General features: G+C 52.6%; 1 protein-coding gene across 4 annotated transcripts in view; it reads left to right on the plus strand.

Annotated features, from left to right (window-relative positions):
• Capzb (capping protein (actin filament) muscle Z-line, beta) overlaps nucleotides 1–19,590 on the plus strand; it is a 98,922-nt gene extending 79,332 nt beyond the window's left edge. For 2 of the 4 annotated variants that reach the window (NM_009798.4, NM_001271405.1), the window contains exons 5-9: nucleotides 7,766–7,907; nucleotides 8,238–8,354; nucleotides 14,799–14,864; nucleotides 15,526–15,602; nucleotides 18,773–19,590. In NM_009798.4, coding sequence (NP_033928.1) covers nucleotides 7,766–7,907; nucleotides 8,238–8,354; nucleotides 14,799–14,864; nucleotides 15,526–15,602; nucleotides 18,773–18,860 — 490 coding nt within the window. In that variant the 3' untranslated portion in view covers nucleotides 18,861–19,590. Of the gene's footprint in view, nucleotides 1–7,765; nucleotides 7,908–8,237; nucleotides 8,355–14,798; nucleotides 14,865–15,525; nucleotides 15,603–16,630; nucleotides 16,744–18,772 lie in introns of all 4 variants that reach the window. The other 2 variants (NM_001037761.2, XM_006538504.3) reach the window with 2 other exon arrangements.
• The last annotated feature ends 2,048 nt before the right edge of the window (nucleotides 19,591–21,638 follow it).

Raw genomic sequence — 21,638 nt, forward strand, 5'->3', positions numbered from 1 at the left:
GCATCACTCTGGCCCATGTGGGCAGCTCCTGGGTTCTCCTCTTGGCCAGAGATAGGCAAATCAGGAGTTTGTAGCCAGGGGTTACAAAGGAATGTTAGTCACAGATAGGAGGCAGCCAGCTTCAGCACCTGTCTGGGCCACTGGGGCTCTTCTCATTCCCGAGCTGAAGTTAAGTCGCTCTCGCCTGTGAGAAGCATCCTTCTCGCATCAGAAGGATGTGAAGGGTGATCCAAGAAGCCAACCACTCTTGGTAACTGAGGACTTGGCACTTAGAGACTGGGGAGGAACATGAAGAAGTCACTGTCTGGGAGCTAGAACCTCGATTCATGCTAGGATGTATCTGTTCTGTGGGTTTTTTCTCCCTAGCACAAACTGTCATCAAGCAGGAGAGCCTTGCCTATGTGACCTTGTCCCTGCCAGTCTACATGATAATCATAGTAAAAATGTCCCATCGGCCATCTGACAATCTTGTGCTTCTAGTTAGTGAGGTCTCAGAAGGCCCTGTCTGTGACAGAAGGGTGAAGTGGGCAAGGGGAAAGTTTCAGAATCCAAGAGTGGCTGCCACTGCCAGCTTGGCACAGATGAAGGGCATCCACCGGTTAGACCATTCTAACAGGTTTACTAGACCCTGATATACCTTTGCGCCAACCGCCTTAGTCATCGGATCTCTCAGAGGTCTCGAGACCTTCGTTTGTCTTGATCTGTCTTCATCTTGACAGAGGTGCCAGAGTCTAGCCCCTCCATGACCTCGTTTTCCCCTGCAGCGCCCTCGCCTGGGCCTCACTGTATCTGTCTAGAAGGCATTCATACTCTCTCGCCTTGCCTCTTCCTCTCATATATTCTGAGTCACAGAGATCTCTGTGGGAGGGTGGCCCAGGGCCTGTGAGTGACAGCAGAGTCTGAATCCATGCGTAAGAAGACAAGTTGCTGGCCACAGGTGTCCTTGGGGCGGCTACAGGCTCGGCGTGAGCCTTGCCGTGGACTGCTAAGCTGAGTACTGTTCTCCCACCATAGGAGGGGCCCTGGTGAGCTGTAGACAGGTGGATCATAGTGACAGGAGGGACACACTGCAGGATTGAAAGACTGGGAAACTGTAGGAGTCCATGGGAGCCATCTGGAGTTCTGTGGGAAGACAGGGTGAGGAGGTTGACCTTTCTGCTCTAGGTGGTTGTAAGGTGTTCAGCTGTGCCCAGTGTCTGAAACAAACCTTTGCCCTGGGAGCTATTGAGTGCCTGTGCCTAGAACTGTGTAACAGGAGCTTTTGAGAAAGATGGAAGAGGTTATGAGCCAGCTCTTATGACACTCAGGTTCCCACGTGAGGAAACCAATCAATATTCCCAGCTTTGGTTTTAGCCTTATTTTAGGGGTGTGTGTGTGTGTGTGTGTGTTTGCATGTGTGTCCTCATGAGAAGCCAAAGGAGCCCTGGGGTGTCTTCCCCTACTGCTCTCCCCCTTATTCCTATAAGGTAGAGTCTCTCACTGAGCCTGAAGCTGGCCTTTCACTGAGAGTAGCTGGCTAGTGAGTTCCCTGGGTTTGCCCGTCTCTGCTCCCCAACACTAAGTTGACAGGTAAGCACAATGCCTGGCTTTTCTTTTTTGTTGATTGTCGTTTGTTTTGGATTTTCTGTTTTGTTTTGATTTGATCTTGTGACAGGGCCTCACTCTGCAGCCTTGGCTAGACTGGAAATCACTCTGTAGACCAGACTAGCTTCGCCTGCCTTTGCCTCCCAAGTGCTGGGGTTACAGAGGTGTATACCTCTACATCTGGCCTCAGCTTTTTTCTCTTTTTAGCGTACTTTTTTAGTGTATTTATTTTACATGGGTGTACATATGGAGATCAGAAGACAGTCTGTGGGAGTTAGCTCTATCCTTCCGCCATGTGGGCCCGGGGATTGAACTAAAGTTGTCAGGCTTGGCAGCGGATGTCCTTACCTGCTAAGCCACGTCACTGACCAAGGCCATCTTTCTATGTGGGTGCTAGTGACTCAAAAGTAGATCCTCTTGTTTACACAGAAAGTTCTCTCGCCCGTAGAGCTGTCTCCAGCCATACCTTTACAGGCCCTTGCCCACGTTGCCCAGCTCTAGACCGTCCTGCCTCGGCCTTCTGAGGGTGGGCTTATAGGTGTGCGGCCATCCCTGGACGCCTTGACTTTATTTAACCAATCAGAAGAAGCTTCAGAAGAAGACCCCCACCTAGCATCTTTGAGACTTCATCTCTTCCTTAAGCCTCTGCCATATGGGTCTGTGGGCCTGGGTCAGCACCGTGGAGACTAGAGTCTCATGGCTTGAGCCCAGACCGGAGGCAGTTACCCGGGCAGATGCCCATGGCTGAAGGGAGGTCCCTGTGAACCCTAGAACCACAGTTAGTTTCTTGGAGGGCACTGGAAGGTCAGCTCCAGCAGGAATGTCCTGGCCTTGGCCTTGCTGTTTTGTTCTGTTTTTAAGGTTGTGGCCCGGGACTCAGTGCATGTGAAACCTTTGCATTCGGACCTGGCCACTGTTCCAGGAGGCAGGATTGTAGGCCAGCTTCCAAAGCCACTCAAGGCCCATCTCCTCGTTCCATCTGCAGCTCGGGCTGGCCAAGGCTGCCATTTGGGTGGATCACAGTTACAGCTCAGGTTCCCAAAGCAACTTTCCATCCACGGGCTCTGCACACCTCGGCATCAAACCCTCCACAAGGTCCTCGGGCCAGGACCCTTTTTACTTCTCTCCAGGAGGTCACTGTGAGTGTAGAATGTTTTCGCTTTTTGGTTCCGCAGTGCAGACTGTGGCGTGGACTCCGAATGTGACTGATGATATGCAGCTGGAAAGGGGTTTTCAGAGACTCGGAAGACAAATCATGATCCATTTTAAGGATCTTAAGGAGGGTAGAGAATATGTTCACATAGGTGCATAATCCTGACGGGCCTCACTGAAGTGGCTAGCCCCTCGGAGGGTTTTGCCTTGGGCCTCCTGCTTCATCCAGTGCAAAGGTACCCCCTTGTCTCCCAAGTCACCTAGTGGTTACCTTGTCATTCCCAAACAGAGGAACTATAGCTTCTCCCCTGAAACTCCCGTTTCTCAAGGCCTGCAAGACCACTCCACAGGTCTGTTCTCCTCTGTTGACAGCCAGGGCCACCAGGGCTTCTGATAAGACTGATGGCTGATGTATGCCTGCTTCTCTGACACCAGTAAAGATGATCACACACGCACACACACATACACCCTGGTGATCTGTCATTGAGTCTGCTGTGAGCCTTTCTAGGTGGGGCTCAACTCCTCCCTTCATAGCCCAACCTTGTCCAAAATGACATCTCTGGTTCTCCCGAGAGGTAGCTCCTGTCTCCTGATTTAAGCAGACCTCTTGGCATTCGGGTTGTGTGTAGTGATTGCGTCCCTCTGTTGTTTCCCCTTCCATGAGGGGAGAGGCCCGAGAAGAGCCTGTGCTTTCCTCTCTTAAGGAATGTTCTCCCACCTGACTGGACTCCTTGCCGTAGGAGCCCTGTGGTTGTCCCCTCCTAGACCCCTTCTCCTCAGTCCTTAGAGAACTGGGGGTTTTGTCAGAACCTCAAGTTAGATTTCAGAGTGGTATCAGCTGGATCCCCTAGCTTCCAATGCCTGGCCACATTGGATCCCACAATCTTGTTGACATGCAAGGCCAGAGAGCAGGCCTGGAGCCATGGCAGAGCCACCTCATTGAAATAGCATGTTAGCATTTAAACAATAGTAATACTATTGGACTCATTAAATGTACAAAGGCCAATCAAAGTGCTTCCATGTGTGTGCTGTTAGTTCTGGCGGGCAACGCCTCCAATGGCTTCATGTGGTTTCAGACAACATTTTAGCACATTCTTAAAATACCCACAAAAGCCTTTATGTAAAAACTCATAAATGTGAACCACATAAAATTATTTTTTTCCGTGTTTCATGTCACCATGATCAAAGTCCGGTAGGTAAGAGTAAATTTTCAAAGCCTTGTCGAGGTCCTTCTTTAATGAATGCTTCACGGGCAGCGCGAAACCATAAACCATATAATGGGGGTACAACTGTCTGAGCACCCCATGCCACCTCCCTTCTCATAGTGCTTGCCAGCAAACCTGGGGCTTCCGGATGATTCCAGAGTGGCCCTTCTAATCAATCTGGTTTCAGTCCCTTTCCTTTGTATTAGACATTCTCGTTGAGACTTGCAGCTGAGTGAGGTCCCTGAGGTCCCCCTTCGTGGTGTGTGGAATCAAGTCCGTTCTTGAATTGTTGGGGCACTGTCTAAGGAACCGAGTCTCCTCTTGTCTGCCCTGCTCCTGCAGAGAACACTCTAGTTCCTGGGGAAAGCGGGTGTGGCAGGCCACTGGCAGCATGGCCCCTGTTCTGTGGCCAGTGGGGAACCTCCAGATGGCCACTGGCCACTGTGGAGAAGGGCTGAGCAGCAGCTGCCTGGTGAAAGTGCCACGCTTACCCATCCTGCACCATCCCTGCACTTACATAAAGTCCAGCATCTCAACAAAGGCTGGAAGGAACCGCGGAAAATTTAGATTTGTGGGAAATGTCAATTTATGGTATTATGGGGTGATTTTTAAATTTATTTTTCTTGAAAAAAGTTTATTTTTTTAGTTTAGGGAGGGGAGCCCACAAGGAGGTCACCCTCGGACTTGCATTTCTGCCTCCTTCAGAAATCTAGACCTAGCCAGTGTGGTCTGCGGAGGGGAGCTGAGGTACCTGAGAGACACTGCCCAGAGCAGAGGCCAGGCGTCCAGCTGGGGCGCAGATTGTGGGATCCAATGTGGCCAGTGCTTATACAGCATTGAGGGTGTGTCCCGGGAGTTCACTGTAGGTCACCTGGTGCTTTTGTACTGTCACTGGACAGTGTTGACAAACACTTTCAAGGCACTGTGTTTGCTGGTCCCCGGCAGGGCAGCCTGAACCAGCTCACAGAAATGGGCCTTTGACAAGAACAACAGTACAGGAGGCTTTTCAAGCAGTTCACGGAGGAAGGACGGTGGTGGCCGGGACTCTGAGCCTGTGCTCTGCAGGGCCAAGTGGGCAGAGCAGGAAAGGAGACATCCAGCAGAATACTTTTTTACTTCTGCTGTGGGCTGGGCCTCCCTCCTCGGCTTACAGAAGAGGCCCCAGTCTCATCCCACAGGGTGGTCCTAGAGGTGACTAGTCCATCTTTGCACATCCCAGGAACATTCCGAATGCCCTAGTGTGTGTCGCACGACCTGTGAGACATGGCTCCTCAGGGCCCAAAGCTCAATAGTTTGTCTCCCTTGTGCTAAGGGGGACAGGGGCGCTTGTAGAAAGTTTCTGAACAAGGTAAAGAATTAATGCCTTGGGGTGAGGTCCGTGAGCCCCTTGTTGGCCAGCATGCTGGCTGGATTTACCAAGTGATGGTCCTGAACACTGGCCCATGGGTGCCCATCTGTGCCGTGAGCTGCACGGACTCTGCCCAGCACTTAGCCAGCAGACGCTCAACAGCTGTTTACTGGGCAAGGCTGCTGTGTCCCACCCTGGCTGATGGGCATCAATAACCAGAAATTGAGTTTGATCCTTCTTCACAATAAAGGTGAAGGCTGGGCCCAGTCCTCAGGCAGTTAGGAGTGGGAGGCAGAACAGCCATTCCACCTGCACTGTATGACTAGGGGGAAGATCCATGTCCTCAGCAGGACAGGAACTCTTTGCTGTCATCTCAGTTGTGCTCTGGTGTGTATCTTGTTTGTGGGCAAGGGGGCAGAGGGGTACTTTCAAATCAAGGTCAAATTGCAGAAGAGTTGTAACTGGCTCTTGGTGCCTAAAGATGCCCCTGTGAATGGCAAAGTCTTGGATACCAAAGGCCTTCATATAAAATGACGGGAGGTTGGGGAGAGGCTGGAGAAATGGCTCAGAAGTTAAGAGCACTGACTGCTCTTCTGAAGGTCGTCCCAAGTTTAAATCCTAGCAACCACATGGTGGCTCACAACCACCCGAAATGAGATCTGATGCCCTCTTCTGGGGTGGCTGGAAACAGCTGCAATGTACTTACATATAATAAATAAATAAATCTTAAAAAAATAATAATAATAAAGAAAATGACAGGGTAGAAAATGACAAGGACCTACACAGCTCCACTCATGTATTCTAAATCAGTTGAGTTTGCTTGTAACACCCTTCGTTGCTGTGTGACAGGGCCTTGCGCTGTAGCTCTGTCTAGCCTGGACTCAGACTGCAGGAATCTTGTCTTGGCATTCTCAAATGCTGGGCTGCCAGGCATGTGCCCCTCGCCTCTGGGACTGCTTAGCAAGGGGCAGCTCCGGTGTGAATCAGCAGCAGACACACAGTTCCTCAGAGCAAGTCACAGGGAAGAACAAGTCTGTGAACATTGGTGCCCGTGGCGTTCTTTCTTTAGCCAGAGCCTAAGGATGTGGAGCTGTAGATATGGAGCTGACTCCTCAGAGACTCCTTTTTCCTCCCCCTCGTTCTCAAATGTTAACATTTAGCATGCGACTTCTTTTTTATTGTATAACAGCTTTTTTGTGACCACAATGCTTGTCAGTTTTGACTATACTTTTTTTTTAATATCAAAAACAATAGTTTTCATACCATTACCCCAGCACTTAGGAGACCAAGACAGGAGAATCTTGAATTCAAGGATAGCCTGGCCTAATCTGCTTGCCAAAAGCCACCCACTCCACCCCAAGTAATCATTTTCGGGTGTGCACTACCCTTTTCTTCAGTGTCCTAGCCTCTAATCACTCTCCTTAGTGTACTGTTCCTGACTGCATGGGCTGTAGACAGAGCCAGCCAAAGCCCTGCTGGCCACAACCCATGTCTGTCTGAGACCTACCATGAACCTATAGGGACTGAGGCTCCAACCCCATGGTTCCAGCCCGGAGCTTGCCAATGTGCCTTTTGCACTAACGGGCTTTACCTGAGGTTAGACACTGGATTTCATGGTGAGGAAAATAGTGACCATGAGAGATGTGGTTTCCTGGAGTTGTGTTGGTTAGCTGAGTTTGAAGTCACAGCAGCTGGCCTCACAGATCTTAGCAGCCATCTGTCTGTCACCCTTGGATTTGGGACCCTAGCTGCATGGCTTCTGGTTCTTCCCTCCTGTTTCGTCAGATCTGTAGGCTTTCTGGTGTTGACTGAACCTGAGGAGGAAGTGCTGCCTGCCCCACACAGAGCCCGTCTTCTGTTAGATTCTATAGCAAGGCACTCTGAATGTGTTGTGATGTCCACAGGCTTGTCAGACAGCCTTCCTGAAAGGTAGAAATGTTTTTGATTTTGTTTTTTAAAGATTTTATTTCTTTATTTTATATACATGATGAGTACACTGTAGCTGTCTTCAGACACACCAGAAGAGGGCATCAGATCCCATTGTAGATTGAGCCACCATGTGGTTGCTGGGATTGAACTCAGGACCTTCAAAAGAGCAGTCAGTGCTCTTAACCACTGAGCCATCTCTCCAGCCCCAATAGAAATGTTAAATGAGGTGATGGCCAGCTCTGTGATGAGGAGGGACACCGTGCTGCATCTTGTGACTGGGAGGAAGCTGAAGCCTAGAGTTCATTCAGTCCGCTCGACAGAGACAGAGCTCAGCCTCAGAGACTGCGTTTCCTGGGCTTCTGCAGCCTTAGGAGAGTCAGGCCAGGTTAAAATGTCATCCCTGGGTTCTTGTGTGGAGGGTCCTTAATCCTAGACAGGTGTTGAGAGTGTCATCTAAGAGCATCATTGCTACTACATGGTGCCCAGGCCAGAGGCCCAGAGCTTGCCTTGGCATCTAATGGTCCATGGGCATGTATGTCTCTTGCAGGTATTTTGAAGGTGGGGTCTCATCAGTCTACCTCTGGGATCTTGATCATGGCTTTGCTGGAGTGATCCTCATAAAGAAAGCTGGAGATGGATCCAAGAAGATCAAAGGCTGCTGGGATTCCATCCACGTGGTGGAAGTGCAGGTACGGACAAACGCCCCAGCTGGCGGCCAGTCTCCCAGTGCAGGTGCCGAACCGTCAGTGCAGCTCTTCCCCCAGATGCTTCTGCAAGGGACATGCTAGGCTATGAGTCCCCACTAACTCCTAAACATGTCCAGAACCCACGTGAGTAAAGTCAGGGTGACACGATCATTTGCTGAAAGACCCCAGAGAACAGAAGGCACAATGACAGTTCTGTCCTGTACAAACATGGGGATTTTATAAGAGAGGAATGGCCTTGGTGGGTGGGTGGGGCTCCATGTCTGCCTCCTCAGCTCAGGTTCACAAGGTCACGTTCTCCACCTTGTCCCACAGGAGAAGTCCAGCGGCCGTACTGCCCATTACAAGTTGACCTCCACGGTGATGCTATGGCTGCAAACCAACAAATCCGGCTCGGGCACCATGAACCTGGGAGGCAGCCTAACCAGACAGGTAGAGCTTCTGCTCCAGCCTCTCCCCAGTGCCCACTGGTACCAGAAGCAAATGAGCACTTTGCCCTGATTAGAGGCATATATGGGCAGCTGCCAGTCCACCTGCTAAGGGACGTTTGAACATCACTGCCGGCTGAGCTGCGTGTGGCTATACACCAGCTGTCTGACAGGCAGCTGCCCGCTCTAGTGGGACCGCGGGATTGTCAGCTTGTCATCCACCAGGGCTTGGCGTCTTCCACGCTCACACTTTGCCGAGTTTGCTAGTGGTCAGGCTGTGGGCTCCACATGAACTGCTTCTTGCAGTTCCATCCCAGTTGCTTGTTCCCTGACCAGGCAGGGCTCCGCATGCTCATTCTGCAGCTTCGCACACTTGAAGATTCACCGAGCCCATTCCGACTGTTACTCACCTGTCTTTTGCTTGGCTGTCTCTAACAGCCATATTCTAAGATGCCCCTTTCAGACTGGGAGCAGAACGTAGGACTTGCACTTCCTGCACTGCATGCCTGCCTCTCAGCACTACATTAGGAACTATTAGATGCACCCAAGCAGCTTCCAGACCCTTGACACTCCATCCAGAGATCCAGGTTTATAACCTTGACACCTTCAGGACCCCTCACACACATGTCCATCTTAGGGGAGCACAGTATGCCACCTGTTGGGTGTGGCAGGAAGCCTTGTGCTCAGGGAACACCGAGGAGCAGACTAAACACAGCAGCGGTCCTCAGATGGAGCCCGCGACACAGAGCCCTTCCTTTTCTTGAATGTCTGGTTCAGAAGACTCTTCTCAACAAGATCATTGTGCTGGGGACGGGGATGAGGTGCAGTGATAGAGGACTTGCCTAAAAGGCTCATTTCACAGTACCCAGACCACCCAAGATAATTTTATTTTTGATAACTCCTAAGAGAAGCACATGGCAGAAAAGTTTTGGGTTTATAATTCTTTCTTAGGTATGTTGTGTTCTACAAGCTACACAGGAACCTACATGCAGTTGAAAAACAGCAGTGCAAAGGCAGTAAGGCCAGTGCCAGCCTGCACATCTGGGGCACATCTGGGCTTCCACTGGAGCCTTAGAGTCTTCTGTGCACGGCCTGTGCCATTGTCAGGGTTAGATGCCACAGGGAGCCCAGGTCCTCTAGACAGGGCTGTCTCAGAACGCATCCTGCCATGTGGGCATGTACCCTCAGTGTCTCAGGCCCTTGACATAGGCAGGCCAGCCAAGTCCCTGAGTAGCCAGCTTCACCACAGCCTGCCCCCACTTCTCCCTGCTACCCAGTGAATGGGCGGGAACCCCTAAGTCCATCCGGAGGCTACTTCCCACCCTTCTTACTGCTGGAAACTGTCTGTAATCATACCCAGAGTACACTGACCCACGCACAGATTTAGTCGTCCGTCTTCCTAATAGTTTTAAGTCAGGGCTGCCAGCCCATGGCCAGCATCTGGCTCAGTAGTGCCGTCCTCAGTAGCCCTGCCAAGCTAAACTCAGCCTGCTGAGTGGCTGCCCTCAGTGCACCTTGTCTGCATTGCCTCTGCTCTGCCGTCTTGTGCTCTCTCTCGGGGCTTTCCTGCGGAAATCCGTGCTGCTGTCATCATCCTTAGGGCCAGGGCCGTAATTCATCCATGGTGTGTTAGTTAATGCTGAGGCTCACCTCCGTGTGAGCAGCTCTAAAGAGGAGGCGCCACAGATGGACAGATGGACGCTAACAAAGCAAACCCCTGAGCAGCCAGGGCAGCGGGGGTGAGCGACTCTACCCTGAGTCCCATATGACCTGGACATTTTTCTGTGGTTGCTTTGGATGGGTGACTAGGGTTCCAGGAAGGTTGTGTGGATGAGCATACAGCAAGCAGACATAGCTGCATGGCCCTCTCTGTTGAGTAGATTCTAGACAGTTGCCATTTAATTGATGAGGGAACTGAGGCCCTCTCGTGCCATTACACAACTGACTAGAACCAGAGTACCAGATCCGGGATTTGAACCCACATGTGTCTAATACAGTGCCCTTTCTTCCATACACTCTCTGGGTCAGAGTTTGGGTGACATCAACTTGGGAGTGATCACACACACGCAACACAGTTTTGGCAATCGGTAGGCAAAGGGTTTCCTTCTTCTGTCACCCATCCTCACTCGACGGTATCAGGAAGGACATTCTCACCAGGCCCATGGTGCCCAGCACTGACCTGCACACCATGCTGTCCAACTGTGAGGAGCATGCCTCATCAAGGATGAGCAGGTCCGCATGTCCCCAGTGCTGTTCTTCCCCAGCCTGACCCCAGGGCCTTTGCTCAGTTCCCAGTTTCCCAGGCCCCATGGACAGAAGGCCAGGGGCTGTTCTCAGGGGCCCCGTCCCAGCAGTAGTGCAGGTTTGGTTTGCTTCTTGTCCTGTTTTCCTTATATGGCTTCTGAGAATACATTGAGGGAGTTGAGAACCCTTCTTGGTGGCACCTGTCATGGTGATAAATGGCCCCAGCTGCTCAGGACACCCTCCTGAGAGCATTGTCTTCCCCTTTACTGTTTCCTTTTGTTGCCTCCACTCAGAGCTGTCTCTTGGGGACATCCGCTAGATGGGAGATAGTCTTCTGGAGGTGATGGGAACAGCAGCGAGGCCTTCTGGGGAGCTCATTCCAGCTTCCACACGTGAGGGGGTGGCAGAAGGTGCCCCTGGCAGGCTGCCACTGAGGCCCCAGTGGGAAGGCTGGGAGCAAATGAAAATGAGCAGCAAGCCAAGTCCTAGCTAGGAAGAGGAAGCTGCCTAGAGAGGTCACCTCGCCTGTGACTGCAGAGACGTGGGAATGAGGCTGATCGTAAATCTCTGGAAAGAGATCCAAAGACTCCCATCCGGGGCAGGGCTACAGATGTTCGCTTCATTTTCTTTTCAGACTCTAAATATTTAGACACAAAGGTGGGGTGATGAGGTGATGGAGTGAGGAGATTGGGCTTGCTGGCCATTTGCAAGAAGACCTCCCCCAGCAGCCACAGCACCCCTGGGTCTTCAGGAAAAGCCCAGCCGCCAGCTGGTCTTTGCCATGGTTCCTGACGGGAAAGGCCTCCCTGACCTGGGCTTGGCAGTTAGGCCATGCAAGATATTTTCTGAAAGAAGACAAACTCGTGGCCTTTACTTGCAGGTAGTGGGAATGAAGGCTGGGGCAGACCTTTAGCGTAGGGCTGAGGTGTCTGGGGTGGTCAGGATGGTGCCATCTCCATGCTGTATCTAAGATGACCTGGCTCAGGAAAAGCTGACATGAGACCACCACCCACAGGCCTGCCCTGGCTGTGGAAGGCAGGGGCGCTGGGCCGCCAGAGGGCGGAAGAGGTCGAACTGGATCCTTCCCAGAACCTGAGAACCCTGAGTTGTGGTTTTTCCTTGGCTCTCCTGGCAGACATATCTAATATCCACCCCACCCCCAGTGAGGTTGTCTCAAGGAAAACTGTCAAGCTGGGCCTAGTGGCACACGCCTTTAATCCCAGCACTTGGGAGGCAGAGACAGGCAGATTTCTAAGTTTGAGGACAGCCAAGGCTACACAGAGAAACCCTGTCTTGAAAAACCAAAAGAAAAGAAAAAAAGGAAAGCTGCCTTCAGACTCCTCCAGAACGTGGTCCAGGCTGTAGCCCTGTCCTTCCATGGCCATGTGAGCAGACAGACTTTATGCTTTTTTTCTTTAATGTTTTTTTTTTAATTTATTTACTATTATATCTAAGTACACTGTAGCTGTCTTCAGACACTCCAGAAGAGGGCGTCAGATCTCATTACGGATGGTTGTGAGCCACCATGTGGTTGTTGGGATTTGAACTCAGGACCTTCGGAAGAGCAGTTAATGCCCTTAACCACTGAGCCATCTCTCCAGCCCCAGACCTTACGCTTTCTAAAGTTCTGTGTGCTCTATCGACTCCATGCTAATCTGATTCTCTCCTTAGCCCAAGAGGCCTCCTCAGGTCCAGCTCAGTCGGGCACTCCTCCTTCCTAGGGTGGGCGCTGTGTGAGCACTGTATCTGGCTAGGTGGCAAGGTTAATCCTGGCCTGACAGCCTCGCGTCGATGGCGCAAGCTGGGCATACTTGGGCACAGTGCATGCTTTAACAAGGGCTGTGTGCTGCTAAGCATGCGCTGGCATCGCGTGTATGTTCATTAGCTTAGCATGCAGCACAGGCAAGGACATAGATGCCAAGGTGAGCAGGGCCCTTTGCACCTGGGCATGAGCTCGAAGCAGCCACCTCGCTGCTGGCCGGCGAGGAAAGACACTTGTGGCAGTGGGAAACCGTCTGCCCCCCCTTGAGGCCCACAGCTGCCACATTCAAGCCCTTGCTTTGCTTGCCTCTTCCCCATCTCAGCCAGAGAGAGGAAAGAGTCTTGATGGAGACAGGCGAGCTGGTCCCCGACTCCAGACTCCGTAGGAACCACCGTGGGGAACATCTGTGCCGCCACAGAACATCAAAATGTTTTCCTTCTGGCAGCTTCTTTTACGAGGGTGTAATGATATATGCACTGCAAAAACAGTTCTGGCTTTGGTGGGCCAGCGCTGCCAGCGAGCTGACCCCAGCCAGGTGTGGGAGGACGGAGGCCTGCCGTGGGGACGGCAAGGGGGCTACGGAAACTGCCCGCGTGAGCTGGGAGCTTGAGCTTTGAGGACCGCTGTGTGCTCCTGAGGAGTCCACCCCCCCCCCTTACACACACACACACACACACACACACACACACACACACACACACACTATTCCTTTGAGGGTCTAGGATTCCGGCCTTTCCCTGCTGGAAGGTGGCTCTTGATTCAGAAGCACAAGCATGTGGCGAGGCACTGAGTCGCTCTCACCTGCCTGGTGGGAAGAGCCCTTCACCCCTCAAGCTGTGCTCACCCCAGGCTGCCACCACTCACTAAAATGGCCCTTGAGAGACCTCAAAGCCTTCATCCCTTCCCATGTAGAGGCAAGAATCTCCCTCTGCATAAAGTAGAGGACTGAGAGAGTCTGATCTGGAGGGGTGCAGGTCACTGATCAGAACCCCCCACTGGAGCAGCTCTGAGCAGTCTTGAAGCTGGACACGGGGTCCATGTGGGATGTTGGTTTCTAAGAACTCCTTTGGGTGAGAAGCCCTGTCCTTTCTCTGAGGTGTGCTCCCCAGCTGTGTGTCTTCACAGTCTAAGACTTCCGGAGACCCTCTAGCCAAAGGATGCCCGGCAAAGTTCAGGAGCTAGACTCGGGGACCAAGGTACCGATGGCTCTCACAGGCCTGCATCACCACCTCCTTTCAGCAGCTCTTAGTCAAATCCCTTGCCAGTACCAGAACTCTGTTCTGCAGAGTCATGTGGCTCTGGGAGGCCCTTGGGTCCAGCCTATTACTCTTAACTAGATTCTCAGCTTACAGCACGGTGCTAAATGATCACCCCACTGTTCCCCAGTGGTCCAGCGCTAACTGTAGTATAAGCAGGTGCCTGTCTGTTAGAACCTATTGGGCCACTCTGCCATATGCAGTGACAGGCCACTCAGCCCTGCTGGCGTCCTGGGATTCCCCCTACATACAGCCTGGCTTCACTAGTCCTTGTCCCATCCAGGAGGAAGGGATTGAAGTTACTGACATTTACACGCCATCATGTGGGTTCCAGGAATTGAATCCCAGTTCTCTGGAAGAGCAGCCTGTGTTCCTAACCACTGAGCCTTCAGCCCCCATGTTTAGCTTCTAAATACTCAGTACTCTCCTGGTTCCCTGTGAATCTGAAGGTGGGCTGCTCTCTTCTCTCTGTTGCACCCTTGTCAGGGAGGTAAAGCTCACCATAGGAAAACCAGAACCCAGCAGCAGGTCCCCTTATCTCCCTGCCAGCTCCTCCGTTCATGCGCTGAGCTGGCTGTTGGCCTCGTGCCTTATAACCCAGGAGTCTCACATTCCCCTGCACCGCTAGCTCCTGACTTTGGAGTGGTGGGGATGCTGGATAGGGCCTGGGAGTCCCTCCTAGCCAGGTGTTAGCTGACAGGGTCCATGGCTGCCATTACTGGGCTAGCCAGTCAAGATGTGGCAATGATGGGATATGGGAGGATTCCAATGCCAAACCAGGCCACACCCGAATCTGAGTAGCAGTTTCTACCTGTGGCTGCAGGAGTGATGTAAAGATAGGCAAGGCCAAAGTGATGGCCAGGGTGGCCTTTGCCCTCCCTGTTGTGGCCCTAGGAGCTAGGTGGGAGGCCCATCCTCAGAGCGGCATCAGCAGGCCATGCCTAGAAATGGTAGGACTTCAGGTCTGCTGGCCAGGCTGTTTACAACCCAACACTTAAGTCATTGGTGCTAGAAAAGTGGCCTTATAACAACAGCTCCACAGAGCCACCAGCTGCCAGAGGACCGTGACACACAGGGTCAGCCACCTGGGGCAGAGGACTGGAGGGCAGGTGTGTTGGTCAGTTGGTGGTGTCAGGCTGCTTTCTGAAGCTGCAGCTTTCTCTGACTAAACAATGTATCTCTGCAGATGGAGAAAGACGAAACTGTGAGTGACTGTTCCCCACACATAGCCAACATCGGGCGCCTGGTGGAGGTGAGTGGTCCAGGTTCACCCTGCCCCAGTGCCGCACAGGCCTGCCTGCTCTCCACTGCCTCCCTGTGCTGCAGCTGTTCCCGTTCCCGCCCTGCCTACAGTTTTCTGAGTTTTCTTCTGACTTGGAAGCAAGTGAAGCCGGGCTCCAGGCCCACCCACCCCAGCGCCTCTGCTCGGCCTTGTTTCCCCTGATCGCTGTGTGTGAACAGTGATGAACTCGGGGTGCAAACAGATCGTTGGAACACCAGGGGCCTTGGAGCAGCTTCACTTGTGGCTGCTGCAGTCTCGCCTGTCACCACGTCCCGTTTGGAAGAGCGAGGTGTTGTTTGGACTGGAGACATGTTCTCTGGTTTCACAGAACTGTTCACAGAGATGGTGGCCAGGCAGTGCTCTGGTGATGTGGTTTAGACCCACTCCCGGCAGTGGTCAGAATTGGCCATCAGCCCCTAGGTGCTGGCTTCCTCCATGCCTAAGGATAAGAAAGACCCAAAACACAAATTATAGGTGGGGTTCTGGCAGCCTGGCATTGGCTCTCAACACAGGGGAGTGGCCCCACAGCTCCACCCTGTGGCCAAGGCAGGGACTGCAGGCTGAGAGGTTGCAGGTGGGTGTGGGCCTTGTTTCCTGTGGGCTGGCTCCACTGACTCACCTCCCTTCCCAGGACATGGAAAACAAAATCCGAAGCACGCTGAATGAGATCTACTTTGGAAAAACAAAGGACATCGTCAACGGGCTGAGGTAATGTGCCAAACCTGGGGCTGCAGTCCCAGACTCCTTAGCGAGCTGAGGTCAGGGATGGCTTCACAGTTGCAGTTTGAAAGGCTCAGAAATTGGCTCAGCACTTTCTATGACCTCTACCAGGTCTGGTCTCTGGGCTCACTGACCACAGCAAGCTTTGATACCTGCATGGTGGAGCTGGCCACGGGCTGGCTACAGAATGTGCCCAGGCCCTTTGGAGTTGGGTTTGGGAGGCCCCCACACAGATCTCAAGACACTGAAGAGAGCTGAGCAGCCTGGCCTGAGGTTCCATTTGAAAGCTCCTGCCGCTGTCTAGTGCTCTGTGTTTTGCAGAAGCAGGCAGGACTCACTGGCCTCTGGCTCCAGTGGAGTGGGAGTGGGAGGCAGGACCCAGCTGGGGAGAGGGGAAGTAACTGAGGAGGGACTGAGATAGCACTGGCCTTGGAGTCATGTGGCCAGGATCCTGTCTGAGCTCTTTCCTCTTTCCCCACTCCTTTCTCGGTGGCCTTGTCCCATCCGGGAGGCAGGGTGCCGACAGGGTTAGGAGAGCAGGGTTGGGAGGGCTCTGCAGTCCAGCTCTGTTGTGACTCTGTGGGGCCCAGTCTTCTGATGTCATTCCCTGGCCCAGAATTTAATGCACCCAACAGAAAGGCGGGGTGTAACTTGTGAGTTCACCCAGCAGCATTATTTAGGTAAGACAGCCCCTCCTGGTCCCCAGTGGTCCTGAGTATCTGATCTGTCAGGCCTGACACTGGGTCCTGTGGCACCAAATGCACCCTCTCCTGCCAGGCCAGACTCCTCCATTCCCAGTAATGAGGAAAACACGAGGAACATCTGAGCCTGTGTGGGGTCGGGTGTGAACCCCTAAAGACCGGGGCCACTGCCAACTGTGGTTGTGGTGTGCAGTCAGTTCCAGTGTCGTGGTGGCCTTCTCCTGTCTCTGCCTTTGCCCACGGCTGCCAGGTTCTTGTTCGGCATTGCTGTTGCTCTCTTGCTGTGGCTTCACCCTCTCTGAACACTCTCTGTAGATCTCTTGATGCTATCCCCGACAACCACAAGTTTAAGCAGTTGCAGAGGGAACTTTCTCAAGTGCTGACCCAGCGCCAGGTCTACATCCAGCCTGATAATTGAGCCGACCCAGGTATCCTGTCTGAAGGGCGTGAGGCCTCCCCACTAAACAGGACTCACCAACCTGCTGAGACCCTGCCACTAACCTGTGTCTGCTCACAGCTGCTGGGCAGCCACATTAACGCATAGTCTCAGCCCCACGTAGTGTGAACGCGTGTGTGGTGTGTGTGCTCTGCACTCTGGGCAAAAGCCAGGTTTGAGCTCTTGCTCCTGATGAAGCTCAATCCGTGGCACTATCTCCGCCTCTCCAGCAGAGGGTGCTAGGTGCACCCACTCCACTGGCTCAAGGAGCAAGGGCTGTGTGCCCTGCCTTCTGCTGGCTCGCTCACTCAGGTCTCACAGCACAGCCAGATCCTCCCGCCTCCTCTACCAAGAACCTTACAGTCCCCAAGCTACATCCCAGGTGGTCTCCCTCTTATTTTCTGTGAGTGACTGAGCGCTCCCCCTAAGCCGGGCCAACACTCTTCCAGGCTGGCCACTGCTGGGCCCTCTGTGCCCACACCCTCCCTTAATGAGCTGCAGCTGTCCCAGCAGGCCATGCTGATGGGAAGGGAAACAATCCTGCTTGTTGACAATGACCAACAACCATGACTTGGCTTATGACAAAGACAGATACAGATATAGCCAGCATCTCAGGGGGAGGCTTTAAACCAAGGCTCGTAGGACCCACAGGCCCCAGGGCTGAACACCAAAGGCCCAGCCCAGGCAAGGACCTTGGGATTTACACTGCGGCTCCAAGCTGGGGACTCCCCTCCCACAGTGGTCTGAGCCATGTGCTGACTTCAGGTCCAAAGCAGACTGCAGTTCTAGCCTGGATGGCATCTCCAGGCCTCTCACTGGAGAAAACCCTTCTAAGGGATACTCCTGCCATCCCTAGCAGACCAGCTGGAGGTGCCCTGAGGGGAGTCCAGCCCGTCAGCCACATGTGCCCCCTCCTTGGCCTGACCCCAGCTCTGCCTGAGCCCGCATGCCATTCCTCACTGTTAGGCTAGCCTGAGATCCTGAGCCCCAGAGAGGACAAAGGGATCCTTGAGTGGCAGCAGCTCACACATCATCAGTGGCGTCTCAGCTCAGGTCCTGTCCTCACCATCTTGAAGACTCCTCAGGCACTTCCACCGTCTCTCTCTGTCCCATCCGCCTCACCTCCCCCCACTTCAGCAGGGAGGATGGACTTCCGATAGAGCTCTCACTGTGAACTTGAGCCGCTTGCCGGAGCATGTGCCCTGCCTCTTCCACCGCTTATGAGCCCTCAACAGTTGCTGCATATAGTTTAGTATGCTCTCAACTAACCGATGTGTCGTGAAAGGAACCATCGGGACCTCTCCAGCTCTGCTTCCTTGCCTGGTCTGGAAATCAGCTTAATGAGGACCCACCCTGAGGGCTTCTGAGGACTGAGATGTGTGTGCCAAGCACTTGGTACATTGTAACAGTTTCCAAGCCTTAGCTGCTTCCCTACCAACCCAGTGGGCAACAGCAGGCCCAGAGTGTCCCTCTCCAACGACTGCCTTTTAGAATGCAGGCGTGCAGGGCTCCACCGCCAGGCTGGGTTTGCAGCCAGCTGCACTCACACGCAGCGGAAGCTCTTGTCTTGATCCCATGGCTCAGCCATGCAGAGGCAGGTTCCTACGAATTTGGTAGGGAAGAGGGGTTGCTACACCTGGTTTTTCAGGGTAAGGAGCCAGCCTCTGCTGCAGGTAGAGAGGGTGGGGTAGATACTTCATTAAAAGGTCCTCACTATCCAGAGCCTTCACCTCTCTGCTAGCAAAGGGGCAATAGGTGTGAGGGCAAAGGCCCAGGCTGCGTGGTTTCTGAAAGCTCCCAACAGTTTGCGGCCTGCATCGCCATCCATGGACCTAAAGGCCGGGTCACCCACAGCCTGGGCAGAGATGACCTCTGTCCATGATGGCAGCAAGGTACTGAGGTGCAGGCCTGGGCTCCCCTTCCTGCTCTCCAGGACAGACTGCAGCCTGGCACCCCACAGTGGCCCCGGCCACCTCGCTCTCACCCTTGTGCCTGCTGATGTCTTCTCTCCTCCCCCGCAGGTCTGTGCAGACGTTTGCAGACAAATCAAAGCAAGAAGCGCTTAAGAACGACCTGGTGGAGGCCTTGAAGAGAAAGCAGCAGTGTTGAAGACCTCTGCTTCACGCTAACCGGACACGCCATGCACTCGTTAGGTTCCTTTCTTTAGAAAACTCGTTTTCTGCTCCTTTTCCCTCTTCCTTTCCCGCCCTGACAGGTCACATAACAGTTTGCATCGACCACGCAGCGCCATCTCTCCCCCAAAATAAAGTCCGATAACCACCCTCCTCTGGCTCCAAGGCCTGCTTCCCACGACGTTTCCATAGAGACCGTGTGGTTTTGTTCGCCTGTCCCCCTTCCTTCCCTTGCCCATTTATAGGCACAGATACACTGTCTGACACCGCTCCCTCCATCTTTTTGTTACATTGGTGTAAAAAATGTAAAACAAAAAATTTTATGAACTAACTGGTGTGTGAGAGAAGAAACTGGAGATCTGATCCGTGTGTGTGTGGGAGTTGCTTGGAGTCAGGGCTGGGGACAGGGGACAGCAGTGGAGGAAGGAGTGATGTCCTCAGCACTGTCCTGCACAGGTGGACCCTTGTCCCAAGGAGACCATGCTGGGGTGGGGTGGGGCTGGCGACCGGCTGCTCTTCAGGCCAGGTGCTTTTCTGTCAATTTTTATGGAATGCAAAAGGAGTTTTTTGTTTTATTTTGGTTTTTTTTTGTAAAGCTTAAACAGACAAAAAAATCTACATCTTCTACTTGAGCCTCCATACTTAAAAAAAAAAAAAAAGGAAAAAAAAGAACAAAAAAATAAATAAAAAGAAACTGGGACACAATCGGCGCTGGCTGTACGTTCTTGCTCACCTGCCTCTCTCCAGACGTGCATAGCCTTCCCTGGGGACTGAAGGAGGGCCCAGTACCTGCTGAACCCTTCCGGCCTCATTAGTCATCTCCCCTGAGTGTGATGGCTGCATGCTTGCCACCCCATGTTGGTGATGTCCCCGACTTAGTCCTGGTTTCTCTTATTGTATGTGAAGTACAGACTCCATGGGAGATGGAAGAGTGAGCAGGCCAGATGTCATGACTCACACCGCAATAGCAACATTGAAGCTGAGGCAGAAGGACTGAGTTCGAGGCTGGCCTGGCCTGGCCTACACAGCCATACATTGTCTCAACTAAAAAAGAAAACTAGGCATGTCAGCATACACTGAAACTACAGCACCAGGAAGTAACAGGAGGGTTGGCACCAATTCAAGGCCAGTCTCATCTTTATAGTAACACCCAGGCCTGCTTGACCTACATAGTGAGACTGTCTTCAATACAAAAATTAGAGACTGGGCCAAGCAAGATACTGCCTAGTGGGTAAGGGTGCTTGCCACCAAGCCTAATGGCTTGAGTTCAGTCCCTGGAACCCACAGAGGAGAGAACTGACTGGCACGTGCGTGTGCGCACACACACAGAACATAAGCAAGAGAGATGTGGGGTGAGAGTTACCAAGCACTCCACTAGCACATGGCACCCTTAGCAATGCAAGTGTGCACACACACATATACATACATACACACACACACAGCTACTATTAGTGCTGTGTACATTTAGTACACATTTGAACTCAAAAGTGGGGGGAACACAGCAAACAAGCACAAATCAACTAGTTTTTGCCTTTTGTTTGCCTTAAAGCAACCTTTAAAGATCAGAACAATGATCAAAAATCATTCTGTGAACTATGAGTGGGATGGAAGGGCCTCTGTGTTCCCTCTATGCAGTGGGGATGCCTGGCTAAGGACAGTGTAGGACAAGTCAAAGAGTGCTTGAGGCCATGGCCACGCGTCTGTCTGTCCTCGCACACCTCACTGCATCAGTGGGAAAGCCTTGGTGGCTAGCAGAGCCCCTGGGGCATTCTTAAGATGAAAAGACCCTTAGGAAAGGGTAGACTGCTTTCTGGGACTGCAGACAGCTCTGGGGAAATCCCAAAGGCTGAAGAGACAGGTCAGTGGTTAAAAGCACTGGCTGCTCTCTTGAAGGACCCAGGCTTGACTCCCAGCTCCTACACAATGGGTGGCTCAGAGTTCTCTTGTTCCAAGGGATCCGATGTCTCTGGTCCCTGGACATGCACGGGGTTGCCAGACAAACAGGAAGGGGAGACATTCTTGCATGTTGATTTAAAAGTTCAAGGGGCTGGAGAGATGGCTCAGCGGTTAAGAGCACTGACTGCTCTTCAAAAGGTCCTGAGTTCAAATCCCAGCAACCACATGGTGGCTCACAACCATCCATAATGATATCTGACATCCTCTTGTGTGTCTGAAGACAGCTACAGTGTTCTTAGACATATAATAAATAAATCTTTTAAAAAAAAAAAAAAGTTCAAGGTTGGGCTGGAGAGATAGCTCAGAGTTAAGAGCACTGACTGCTGCTCTTTTAGAGGTCCTGAGTTCAATTCCCAGCAACCACATGGTGGCTCACAACCTTACATTGCAAGTTTCAAGCCAACCAGAGCTACGTAGTGAAACCTTATCTAATGGGGGAAAAAGAGCAAGTTAGGGTAAGGGTTGAATAGCTATTTTTGTTCATGAGCTGGGCCTTGTCAGCTGGTAGCATGTCCCACAGGCTCTCTAGCTACTCCTGGAGTCCGTTCAGAGAACAGGAAGGAGCCTGGCTAAGAAACCCGTGGCAGAAGCCCTGGGTCAGGAATCTGTCTTGGTCTAAGCTCTACCTGTACCTTTGTCTTCAGCTCTTGTACATAGTGGCTCCAACCTCTGAGGTCCTCCCTAGACTTCCTGACTCAAGAGTTCCTCATTCAATAGCCCAGTGGCCAAGGACTTCAAGGCAGGCCCTGTGCGCACACACACACACACACACACACACACACAGCCTCAGCAGAGGGTG

Source organism: Mus musculus, chromosome 4, assembly GCF_000001635.26.
Source record: "Mus musculus strain C57BL/6J chromosome 4, GRCm38.p6 C57BL/6J".
Lineage (NCBI taxonomy): Eukaryota > Metazoa > Chordata > Mammalia > Rodentia > Muridae > Mus > Mus musculus.